Below are 13,317 nucleotides of genomic sequence, written 5' to 3'. Positions count from 1 at the left end.
ACAAAAGGAAAAAGAAAAAGATGAAAGAATCAAAACCCACATTAGACTACCCTTAACCATTGTTGGTTGGTTTGGAAGGGTTGAACCTGCTAACAACAATTTTTATTATCATTTTAATCTCTTCTCAAGTAAAAAACCTTTGAAGCACTTTTTATTGTATATATGTCATGGCATTGATGTCAATTCATGAACAATGCAATCATGTATCATGTATCATGTATGTAAACATTATTAAAGAATGTTATACATCTGCGTACATATACAACCATAATCTATTTCTTTTTCTTTTTTTTCTTTTTTGAGAAAGATATACAACCATAATCTGAGTAAATATAGACTAAGTAGCTAATTCAATCTCAAAAGTTCTATCCACAGGTTTGGAATTAGATTGCTCAAGAGTGTTTGCACTTGATGATGATATTGATGTGGTATTCGAACCCCCATTGCTTCCATTATCTAGGTTCATAGTTGGGTTAGGAGATACCATGTGCTCAAAAGGAAAAGGTGGTGGAGTAATTTCCATGCTTCCCTCCAACATCTTCACCACAGTGCTCATTAGAGGTCTGTCATCAGGTGAATACTGAACACACCACAGAGCCACCATTGTCACCCTCTCTGCCTTTTCTTTGTCCTTCTCTTCAATCCCACAAAGTGACATCATAACTGCTAATTCAGTATTGTCAAACATGTCCCATGTCCATCGTGGAAGCCATTGTCGTGACTCAGTTTGATTCTCATCAAAATTTCTTCTCCTCCCCACAATTTCAAAGAGCAGCATTCCAAAGCTGTAAACATCACACTTGTGAGTCACAGGATAAGGCTTCCAGAGCTCAGGAGCAGCATATCCTGGTGTTCCTCTGCCATTTGTTAATAGTAAGCGACTACTTCCTCTGTTACAAAGCTTTGCTAATCCAAAATCAGCAACTTTTGGATTCAAATTTTTATCAAGAAGTACATTTCCTGGCTTTATATCATAGTGAATAATTCTTTGTTGACATTCCTCATGCAAATAAGCAATCCCTTTTGCAGTTCCAACTGCAATGTCATAAAGCTTCTCCCATTCCAACCTCTCTTGGCTGTTCTCACGGAACAAGAAGTTGTCAAGGCTACCATTTTCCATGCACTCGTAAACAAGTGCTCTCATCATGGGGTCGAAGCAAAAACCATAGAGTCTAACTAAGTTGATATGGTAGGTTCTTCCCATGGTGCTAACTTCGGCCATAAACTGCTCTTCAACTCTCTTATTCAATTCACCATTAAGCACTTTGACAGCCACTTGCATTCCATTTGGGAATTGCCCTTTGAAGACTACACCAAAACCGCCTGAACCCAATATGGTGGAGTAATTTTCTGTGAATTCTGCAAGTTGTTTAGGTGAGAACCTGATGGGCTTTTCTCTTGCCATGTTGCTGAGGAATCTCTCCATGGTTGCATGCTCGACTTGTGAGTCTCTAAGTACTGGGAAAAGTGGTGTTTCTGCTTTTTCGATGTCTTGGGATGATGAATGTGGATTTGAAGCTTTATCAGTGTCTGCAGTGGCTAACCTGGCATAAGTTGGAATTGCAGTCCCTGCCTTCCTCAAACAATCAATAATGGCATATACTATGGCTACAATTGCAACCATCACCACCACACCTGAAACTGAAAATTGGAGGAGAATTATAATTCAATTTTGCCATACAAATTTGTACACTCAAATTCAGGAAAAACTTAATTTTGGGTAAGAATTTCTAAGTAACAACATTTCCAAAAGTAATGGTATTTTTTCATGAAGGGAAAATTACAGTATACCCTTAAACATTGAGCTCCATTGCAGTTAACTTTGTGATACTTATCTCCTTGTATTTATTTATTTTTAATGAGCCGTCTCTTCTAACTATAACAGAATTTGATGATGTAGCAAGTGCCAAATCACATCTTGAGAAATAATTGAAGAAAAATATGTTTCTACTTTCTACCTCACATTTCTAGTTCTCTCACTTTCTTCTTCAATCATTGTTTAGCTTTCTGTTTGTTCACAAAACATAAGTTCTAAGGTAAAACAATGTTTTTCTTAATTCTTTCCCTATGGGTGTTGTTGTCACTTGCCACAACAACCATAGGTTTAGCATAAGAGCACATTACGTTTAGTATGATAAACTAAAAGACTAAAACCCCGACAACATATGGTATTACAAAACCATGGTAGTACTTGCTAGCAATATCCTATATTTTAGGGGAAAACATATTTATGATTGTTAGAAGTTGGTCGAACTTGGCAAACCAAGTCGCCCATTACTGGTAAGGACCTATTTATTTAATAAACTCCCCATGTAACATATATATAAAGGGACAAGCTCTCTATCACTTGGGGGTGTGTTATAAAGGGGTGTAATTTGTGTAGTTGATGCAAAAGAAAAAGGCAGAAGAAAACTCTCCCTCTCTCTCTCTCTCTCTTATGCTCTTAGATTCTCTCTATTATGGTTTTTAGACTCTGGATTTTGTGTGCCTTCTCTAATAGCAAACCCCACCATGAGCAGTAGATATTTGGAACACTATGGCAAATTTACAATGTAAAACAACCATATACAAGGTCATAGATGAATGTATTCCATCTTTCAATGATACTATCTCAGGATAGCAGAGAAGGGTTTGATTCCCTCTTTGTGTAACTTCAATTTAAGTGCCAACTAACATTTTTAGAACTGACAGTACTTTAAAACTGAAAGCTGAAACATCATTGAGAGACTGAAACTGAATAAATATAAACATAAAACTGCAAACTTTTTTTGGTTAGACTTAGACGCAACAACTGAAACAGTAAACAACAACAGAACATATATGCATGATGATTCAAACACTTCAAATAGCTTACCAATAGAAGCTATTGTAGCCCATTTCATTGTGGAACTAACCCCATCATTGAAATTTTTGAAAACATTCTGGGCCTGATCGTCCATATTGCTGAATCCACCATAGGAGTCCACTTGGGAATCTTTGGCACCAATCAAATGGCCATGACTATCAAAAACAAACTGAATTGGAGGAAGGCTCCTAGTCATCACTTTTCTATAGGTATAAGCTTCAACCAAATTCTCTCAAGAAGATGAATATGATAATGATAATGATTACGTTACAAAAGCAAGCATAAAATATATGTAAGTAAATCATGGATTTGCCACCCCTTGTGATCTTGACTTTGACTATATAACGCGTTTTCAATCCTTAAAACTTAAAAAAGTCTCCAAACGAAACTTCCTCGCAAACGTTATCTTAAAGAGCAAAAAAGGAAAAACTCCTTTCTTATGTTTGGATACACCGTTTATGATTCTGACTTAAAACTAATAAACATATGATAAATTTACATAATTCTCAGGGTCATGTGTTTGAAATCATCACAAGTTTAGTTCATTTTGATGGTGTGTGGATCCTCACTTGTGTAACAAACGTTTTTTCTTAGGTCATGTTAACGGGTTCTCTTAAGATAATTATTAAAAAATTTATGTTATGAATTATTAATAAATCATATTAAAAAAGTTTTAACATTATTTTCATAGAAAAAAAAAAAAAAAAAAAAACTCTCAATATAATTAACTGCTTTATCATTTTTTTCATAACATTAGTTAACGTTTTCGTTTTTTTCTTTAATCACAAGTTTAGTTCATTTTGGCCGTATGTGGATCAACAGGTTTTTCCTAGAAAAAATTGTCTCGAAACTCAATTGTAGGTCAGGTGAGAAACCCGCGTGGGCGGGTAAGAGTGATAATAAAGTTTAAAAGTCTGAAACCATGACTTGGTCAAATTAAAAGGGCTCATGTCAATTTTCAGCCAGTCTTGGCAAACCAGTAGACTTGGACGGGGTTAGATTCGATTCCGTGGGGTATGGGCTAAAAATGAGTAGGGCCAAAATTGGTTTTAAAATCTTTGATCCGTTTCCAATTTTTAAACGAGTCGGATTAATCGGTATAGTTCATCTTTTTTTTTTCTTTTTTCTTTTTTACATACGAAAAAAATTTAAATAAATAAATAAACTTTGGTATATTCCTCTTTTCTTCCTTTCAAATAAAAGAAGAAAATACTAAAAAATATCAGTTACATATATAATATATAAATTTTTAAGTTTGCAATTAAAGGTTTACTTAAACTAATAATTACACAAAAAATAGAAGAATACCCGGATACGGGATAACGTAGACCAAATATGAACCTCATGTGAACCTGCCATATATAAAACATGAAATACATTTTGTTGGGATTTAGGTGTATGTTCTATGCTGGCATATTTTTGTGTCAAACCAATTGTCAATGACAGTGTATTCATGGTTGTTTTGTAGTATGTCAAATTAACAATTAAGTTGCTTAAAGATTTCAAGTCATAGAAGACTCGCTTAATTAAAGTGATCAAGACAGAAAGTTCACTCAACCCTCATTTGAGCGATATTGTTAAAAATAAAAACAATAAACTAACTTTGATGAACTGCTATTGTGTTCTTTTTATTGCTTTAATTATATTGCTTTGAATTGTGGTCTTTTTTTTTTCTTTTTTTTTTAACTATGACTTTGCTATTTGTTAAACTATTTACTTTAGGAATAAAAAAAATTAATCTATTAGAACCTTAAGTGATTAGCCTAGTGATTTCTAAAGCCACATGAGATTCTAGGTTTGAAACTTCTGTTTAATATATTAGGTTCATCCTCGAAAGATTTTTCTGCGTTATTATTTAATGTGTGTGCAGGGGATAGTAGAACTACACACACCTAGGAGAATAGTAAAATATTCGAAAAGTTTTGAACATCCTTATTAAGGGAAAAATCTAATAAGTAGAATGCTTGGGTTAATCTTAGTTTTTTTTTCAAATTTAAATCACATGCAAAAATTATTAAATATATAAAGTTTTAAGAATAAAACAATGCATGGGATGTGTAATAAGTAGCATGTCAAATATGTCCAGTTTAACATAATCATGGTAGGATTACAAATGAACCACATAGAACAATGTTTGTTTAACTTAAGCAATGGAGGGACGTGTTCTAGATTTGTACACTCAAATTTAGGAAAAAATTATTTTTCATGTTAAAATACAAATAAGAATATAAAAAGATGTAGAAGCAAGGACGGACCTAGGTAAAGGCCCAGGGGGGCCGGCCCCCCTTGGGTCAATAATTTTTTTTTTTTTTTTTATAGCTATTATATATTTCATTTTTGCAGTTGGGCCCCCTTTCAAAACCTTAGGCCCCCCCTTCTCCTCAATAAGCCCAACTAACCTCACCCAAATAGCAACTATCCAAACCCAAAAACTTAACAAAAACAATAAAAACATTCACAATGGTGATTGTATTTTAGCAAAAAAAAAAAAAAAACTATTTTATCACCAAAGAATCAAAAAATCATGTGTTATTGGAGAAGATAAAGCTAAATTTTTTGTAATTACAGTAAACTGATATAAATACCAATTGACTGTAGCAATTTGTTAAAAATAAAATACAATATTTTATTAAGATTATCTCTTCCTTTAATTAAAAAACTCAGATTCTCTCTCTTCCTTTATTATTTTAATGAGTTGTTTATATTATTTTAAATGAAGTAATAAAAAAAATTGAACATTTGATATTAGGTGTATTTTGAAATGATGTGGTAAAATAGATAAAGTAGCTTTTTGAGGTACTAAAAGCTAAAATTTTTAACACCACCACTATAAATCCTCTAACTTCAACAAATATATATATATATATATATATCATAGCCAGCCTAGTATTTAATTTTTTTTTTTTTGTCTTTGTTGGTAAATCTTTGCATTTTAATGTATTTAGAAACAACGATTTTGTGTATTTATAATTTTTTAATACTATATGGATGCCTATTTGGAGTTTTTTTTTTTTTTTTTCTTTATACTCCGGTCACCATTAGCTTAAAATCCTGGGTCCGTCCCTATGTAGAAGGAGAAAATGGAAACGTGGTTTGACATAGTGGCCCATGTTTACAACAAAAAACCCAAAGCGACTATATTTTGCTATATTGAATTGTGTGTTACAATAAATTGATCAATATATAGTACATATAAAAATACTTAGGTTTGGTATGGATGGTAACCTAGATAGACTGTGATATTACAAAACCATGGTAGTCCATGGTGACAATATCCTATATTTTAGGGGATACATATTTATGATTGTTAGAAGTTGGTCAAGCTTGGCCAACCAGGTCACCCATTAGTGGGCAAGACCTATTTAATGGAATAACCATATGTAACATATATACATGTCACTTGGGGGTGGGTTATAAAGGGGTGTAATTTTTGAAATTGATGCAAAAGATAAAAGTAGAAGAAAACTATCCCTCTCTCTTATGCTCTTAGATTTTCTCTATCATGGTTTCTAGGTTTTTAGACCATGAATTTTGTGTCTTGCTCTAATAGTAGACCCTACCATGAGCAGTAGATATTTGGAAACCTAAGACAAAATTACAACAGAAAACAACCACATACAAGGTCCTAGATGCTTGTGTTCGATCTTTCAATGATAGTATATATCACAGGATAGCAGAAAAGGGTTTGATTCCCTCCTTGCGTAACTTCTTGTTTTTAAAATAAAAAATAAAAACATGCCCAAAAAAAAACTATAAATGTTTAAACATCATTGGGAGACCAAAATTGAATAAACATAAGAAATCTACTATGGTCAAACTCAAATGGAAAACGCTAACTCAGATCGCCCTTTTTATCCATTTTTAATTTATCAAAAAAAGAAGAAGAATAAACATAAGAAACAGCAACCTCTTTTTTTATTAGAAACAAGTTGTAGGATTCATATATTAGACAGCAGCCAAGAAAACATGTATGGAGGATTCAGACATTTCTAATGGCTTACCAAGAGAAGCTATTGTAGTCCATTTCATTGTGGAACTAACCACATCATTGAAACTTTTGAATGCATTCTGGGCCTCTTCCATTTCCATATTGCGGAATCCAGGATAGCTGAATCCCCTGTAGGAGTGTACTTATTGGGACTCCTTGGCTTGGACCAAACGGCCATTTCTATCAAGAACAGAATTGGAGGAAAGCTCATAGTCATCACCTTTCTATAGGTATAAGCTTCAACCAAATTCTCAAGAAGATGAATATGATAATGATAATGATATACCGAACAAAAGCAAACATAAATTATATTTATGTAAGTAAATCATGGATTTAATCGCCACACTTTAGGATTGACTTTGACAATAATTGTCCTTTTTCCAATAATAAAACTCTACAAGCGAAGTTACCACGCAAAAGTTGTCCTTTAAAGACAAAAAAACAAAAACAAAAACAAAAAATTATTTCTCATGTATAGATTACACATACGCTGTTTATGCGTAGTTGCGTACCGTCGATTACAACTTATTAAAATTAATAAATTTATGTTATCTTTAGGATATTAATGAACTACGTGTTTAGAAAATACACTAATTATTATTAAACATGCTAAGTTATACACTTTCATTATAATTAAAATCATGTTTTTAAAATATAATTTCAATTGTAAGTCTAGTATGTACAATGTATAAGTATTATCGTTCCAAAAAATATATAAATAACACCATCTCTAATACATATTATAAATCAATTAATGTTTTTAATTTGGACCTCTTTCATGTAAACACGAAGAAAAAGAAGAAGAAGAAGAAGAAGTTATTCCAAAAATATATATATATATATATATATATATACATAAATAATACCATCTCTAATACATATTAAAAGTCAATTAATATTTTTAAAGGAAATTATTATTTAGACCTCTCTCATGTAAACGAGATTGTTTCTGTAGAGAGGGAAAATTTCCGACCTATTACAAGCTGACACGTCACATTACCAAGTCCACAAAATACAGCCAATTACAAAGCACCATGTATTGCTGCTAGGTTTTGCTATCACTATTCAGAAGCCAACGGAAATTTGCCAAGTGTCATGCAAAAACCAATCACGCATCAGCGTACGTGTAAGCGATGACACAAGCAGCCTCGCGCGTGTAAGCGATGACACAAGCAGTCCAGCACGTGTAAACGATGACATAAGCGGACCAATCAGGCTGTGACATGTGTCATCGATCTCTCTTTGTTGTTTGTCCGTTTGGGTTTGTTTGTGTATCTCTATGTTTTTTTTTTTTTTGAGCAAGTGTATCTCTGTGTAGATTTGTTTGTGTAGATGTGCTTGGGTTAATTTTCAGTTGATTTTGAGTTAATTTTCTATTGATTTTGGGTTGATTTTCTGTTGATACTGGGTTGATTTTGGTTAATTTTCAGTTGATTATGGCGCGCTGGGTTGTTGTAATGGTTGGGGAAGAGAAGTAGTTTGATAGAGGAGAGAGAAAAAAAAATAGTTTACACGGTGAACAGTAACCGTGTATATATACACGGTTACTGTTCATTTACACAATTGGGTGTATATTTTGCACAACTTTACACCCTGTAGGTGTTTTTTGCTCAAAATGTGTAAAACTTGCACCTTTTTCTATTTTAGAAGAGCTGATGGGATGCTCTTAGGGGTAGGAAGTATAATAGGAAGTATCTGGAATATATATTACGAATATGTGGATTTTTGGTACAAGATAAGAGCATCACCATCTACTGTTCTATAAAAAATGTCATTTTGATACATTAAAAATTTACTTTATTATTTTACCACATTGTTTTATAATACACCATTCATCACATATTCTATTTTTTTTATTCTAAACATTAAAATAATATATACAACACATTAAAATAACATATTTACTTAAAACTCAGAAATATACCAATACACAGCCCAGCGGTAGTCACCACCATCCAAGAACCAACAACCACCGCTACAAACACCGCCACAAACTACAACCACAATCACCGGATCCTCCAACAAATTCCAAATCCAAAAACCACAACCAAAAAAAAAATAAAAAAATAAAAAATCAAAATCTTCAACAAAATCCCACCATACACAGCACAGCCCGCTACCACCATACCCAAGCACAGCCCATAATCACAATCACATGGAATCCACAACCAAAGGAAAAAAAACAGAAAAAGAAAAAAAAAGGGGATTAGAATAAGAGATCTCCACGGTGACAGCCTCATTGGCGAGGCCGAACTCCACGGTGGCGGCCTATCTCAATGGCAACAGCCTAGGTAGAGAAAAAAAAAAAAAAAAAGACAGAGAAGGAGAGTGACAGGGAAAAAAAAAAAAAAAAAAAGGAGATAGAGAAGATGAAGGCGCAAAGAGAAAGTGACAGAAAAGAAAAAAGGGGAAAAAAAGAAAGAAAAAGGGAGAGGTGGAGGTTCTGGAGAAAGAAAGAAGAAAAGAAAGACAGAGAAGAAAGAGTCATAAATGAAGAGAGAGAAATGGAATAAAAAATTATTTTATTTTTTAGTATAGTTGTTCATACCGTTCCAAAGATGGAACGGTATTGTAGCATGTCTCAAAATTTTGACACATTTAACACACCTCATGATGCTCTGTTTTTGGTGTTTGGTGTGCCAAATGTCAAATATTTGGCATTTGGCACACCTGATAGTGATGCTCTAATAGTGGAAAATTATTGGATATTTTTAGCAGTTTCTCTTCTGACCAAGTACCATTATAAGTTTTTTTTTTTTTAATTATTTGACTATTGAGTAAATGGTACTTGTAAATTGTTTTAGGTGATATCTAAGGATTTTAGAGGAAGTGTTAAAGAGAAGTTCCTTTTGGTATGACTTTTAGAGGTAAGTAATCTTATCCTAATTGGTTTTATTTTGTTTATACTACTGTATTTTAACTACTAAAATTTGTTTATAATTGTTACAATTTTATTTAATTGTTTTAGCTACATTGATTTAAAGTAAAGAATAAATAATTATCACAAATGTATTTGAATACTGAATATATAATTATATATATACATATGTATGTATGTATTTGAATGATATATATATTTTTTGAACTATGATTTGATATATATGATTTTGGACAATCTGACTATGTATTTGACTCTGATACCCAGCCAATGGGGGTTATTCATTGGTATTGAAATCAATTCTATCTGGGACATCACGAGTCTATCATGTTTCTGGACCCAGTTAATAAACGATATACATTAGCACAAAATTAGTTTCATCTGAATCTGATACCCAATCATGGGAATATAATGTGACCATAGTCATAAAGATTGTTAAGAATATAAATTATGTTTGAATATTTGAATTGTTTTAAATCCTTGAAACTGCTTATGTGTTTTTGGAACCTATTATAAATTATAGCTTTGATATATAGAAAACTAATTATTTTATAAACCATCTACGATCTATTTGTTAGATTAAAATATTCGATCTATGTACAACTTATTATTTTATAGATCTATTTGCTTGATATAACTTATTAAGACTTTGGTTACTTATTGAGTTGTCAACCTTTTTCCCCTCCAGTTTCAGATTGGAAAGAATAGCAAGTTTTAGGAGTTTTGCTGTTATGTTGTGAGTATGAAAGAAGCTTGGTGATTTTAGGATTTGATGGTCTTGTAATAGTCTTATATCTTTTGGCCAATTGGCATTATGTACATGAGGTTTGGATTTTGTTCCTTTTGAATTATTGGATATCTATTCATAAAGAAATTGTTGAGGTATTTTGGATTTATTTAATATAATTTTTGATGATAAATTTTAATTACTAAGAAGACCTTACACACTTATAGGGTGCTTACTTTATAAGCGTGCGGCCATTGTCGCATGCCTATCTTTATAGTTAAGTTCAGAGCGTAGCAGTTCATCAATTAATATTTTTGTTGTAGAATAGGAAAACAGAAAAGAAAACTACTTTTGCGAGTGCATTTCTTGGGTGTATTTGCTTAAAAATAATTTGAGTATTACTCTAGAATTATTGAATAATTACTTCTTATTGTGTAACGTCTTTGCTTTTCATTTTTAAATTTCCACTTTACATATAAGAATATGAAGTGAGTGTTTGTATGCAATTTATTGTTAATCGTTTATTTTGCTAAAAGTTGGTAAAAAATTAATTCTTTTTCTAGTAAGATTAAACTATAGTTGTATATAGGAGAAAATAAAACTATAAAAAACTGTATATAAACAAACACGGTAAATAAATATATTTTTAAAAGAAATTTTTTTTGATAAGTTAAAAAGAAATTGATGCCAAAACAAACACTTTTTTTTTAGAAAAAAATTGGTAAATAAATAGGTAGTAAGTTTCTCAATAAATAAATAAATAAATAATTTGAGAAGAAAAAATAAATAAATTTTTTTTGAGAAGAAAAAAATAAATTAATTAAAGGGGTACCAATTACACATAATAATTAAGTGCTTCGGACAATTCTTAAAAAGTGGGGGAAAAAAAAATACTAGTACTTGGAGTTGGGAGAAGTAGACCAACCCCATATTCCTTAAAAAAATAAAAATCAACCAACCAACTCAATTAAATTGCGAGAAATGCTAGGGACACAAAAAGTCTTACAATTTTTGCTACAACTCGCCACGTGATGAGTTGTGAATGGTAGATGTCAAATGGTGGATCCACCCTTCCACCACTTGTAACTTAACATGTGGCAAGTTATGACAAAATTTATGAGACCTTATATGTCTCTAGCATTATTCTTAAATTATTACAAAAAGTACTAGCATTATTCTTAAATTATTACAAAAAGTACATTCAGTGATCTTGTGAATATTCTCAATTCTGATAGAGTTTGGCAGTTTGCCCTCTCGAAGTTGCGTTCATACTTAAAGACTTTATTTAATTTGTGAAAGTTTTCATTTTGTTTCTCAACTTTGTGCTTGTGTTTGGTGTGATATATTTTGTTCACAACTAATCCCAAGTCCGGGAAAGGAAGAGGGTTACCATAGGTTAATAGAGAAAATATAAAATTTAATGTCATATATTTTGTTGTTGTTATATATGGTATATATAGAGATAATTTTGTTGATTTAACAACACACAATAATAACAAAATCTTATAATATTTTCACAATTAATTGAGGCGTGCCAAAATTTAAAAAAAAAAAAAAAAAGTTTATATTGGGACCTATCACAACTCAAAACAAACTTGTGAGATTTTTGTGACTACAAACTTTCTCCACTTTTAATTATAAAAAATAGAAAGATAAATTACACCATCACCCATGAAGTATAGTGAAATTTGATTCATTATTCCTAATTTTCAAGAAATAGCACTTTGTCCTTAAAAGATCAAAATATTTGACACACTTCAACCCTTTTTTCCTCCTCAAAATATCAAAATATTTGACACAAGTCCCTTTTTTCCTCCTCAAAATATCAAAATAATTGACACTCTAGTGCTAAATAATTTTCTTTCAAGGATCAAGTTTCAATTATTTTAATTATTTGGGAGTGGAGTATTATTATTATTATTATTATTATTATTATTTGAAAAAAGGGAATGTGCTTTCTTCAAAAACCTGTAAAGTGAGTCTAATTTCATCATAACTTGGGGTGTTAGTGTAATTTACCTAAAATAAAAATGAAAAGACAGTGTTATTCTTCAATTCAATCTATATAAAAGCTTGGGTTTGGTGATATTTTCAAAGTGCTACCCCTGGTTTTTTGTTTGCAATGATGAAGAATAGAATCCTCAGAATAAAACGACATGAAAATGAAAATTATGTTGTTGAGACATCAATTAGCCAAAAAAATCGGATCAGTGAGTTACTAGAAAAAATTTTCATGGAGTATCTCTGACCCTTTGTTTCTCTTCTTTTTCTCCTCCTCTGATCTTAGTTAAGCATTTTCAGGTTTGTGGATATAGTTTATTTGTTCTTTGAACATTTATGTATGATATTTTTTCTCCTTATCTTTTTACTTAGTTCAATATTTCTTTTGCTGTTCTTTTCATGGTGAGAAAACTCTTAAATATAATAAATATAAATAAATGATTTATTGGCCATTGGGAAACAAAAGCTTGAATCTAGTTTTTATTGTACCTTGATTTCTTTTCTTACCATACATATATATGTTGTTGGGAATTGCAGGCAGGAGAAGGAACAACATCACTGCTGAAACAAGTGGTTGGGGATTTATTTTCAGTAACAACGGTTGCATGTCTCAGGATTCAGACTCTCCATCAATTGTTGAGATCATAGCTGATCCCAAAAATTTGAGAATAAGGCTTTATTGTCATTATTCGTAGAGAAGATAAAATAAAAGTTTTACGAGTTTTTTTTTTTTAATAGGAAAAGTTTACCGGTTGGAAAGCTTGTGGAGAAAGTTTGTAGACACAAAACGACCATTTTTTTTCATAATTGTTATTGTGGCAAATTATTAGTGATACGTAAAAAAAAAAAAAGTAATGTCAATGGTGTTCTCATGTGAG

At 31.5% G+C, this 13,317-nt stretch overlaps 1 protein-coding gene across 1 annotated transcript; it reads right to left on the bottom strand.

Annotated features, from left to right (window-relative positions):
• Positions 1 to 189: 189 nt before the first annotated feature.
• On the bottom strand, positions 190 to 3,159 carry LOC115977443 (rust resistance kinase Lr10-like). The gene is made up of 2 exons (XM_031099287.1): positions 2,855 to 3,159; positions 190 to 1,641 (listed from the first exon to the last, which is right to left on the bottom strand). Exons 1-2 carry the CDS (start codon positions 3,039 to 3,041, stop codon positions 338 to 340), a joined length of 1,491 nt encoding a protein of 496 aa, XP_030955147.1. The 5' UTR covers positions 3,042 to 3,159; the 3' UTR covers positions 190 to 337.
• Positions 3,160 to 13,317: the final 10,158 nt, after the last annotated feature.

Source organism: Quercus lobata, chromosome 2 (assembly GCF_001633185.2).
Source record: "Quercus lobata isolate SW786 chromosome 2, ValleyOak3.0 Primary Assembly, whole genome shotgun sequence".
Classification (NCBI taxonomy): Eukaryota; Viridiplantae; Streptophyta; class Magnoliopsida; order Fagales; family Fagaceae; genus Quercus; species Quercus lobata.
This window is presented reverse-complemented; position numbering and strand designations above follow the sequence as displayed.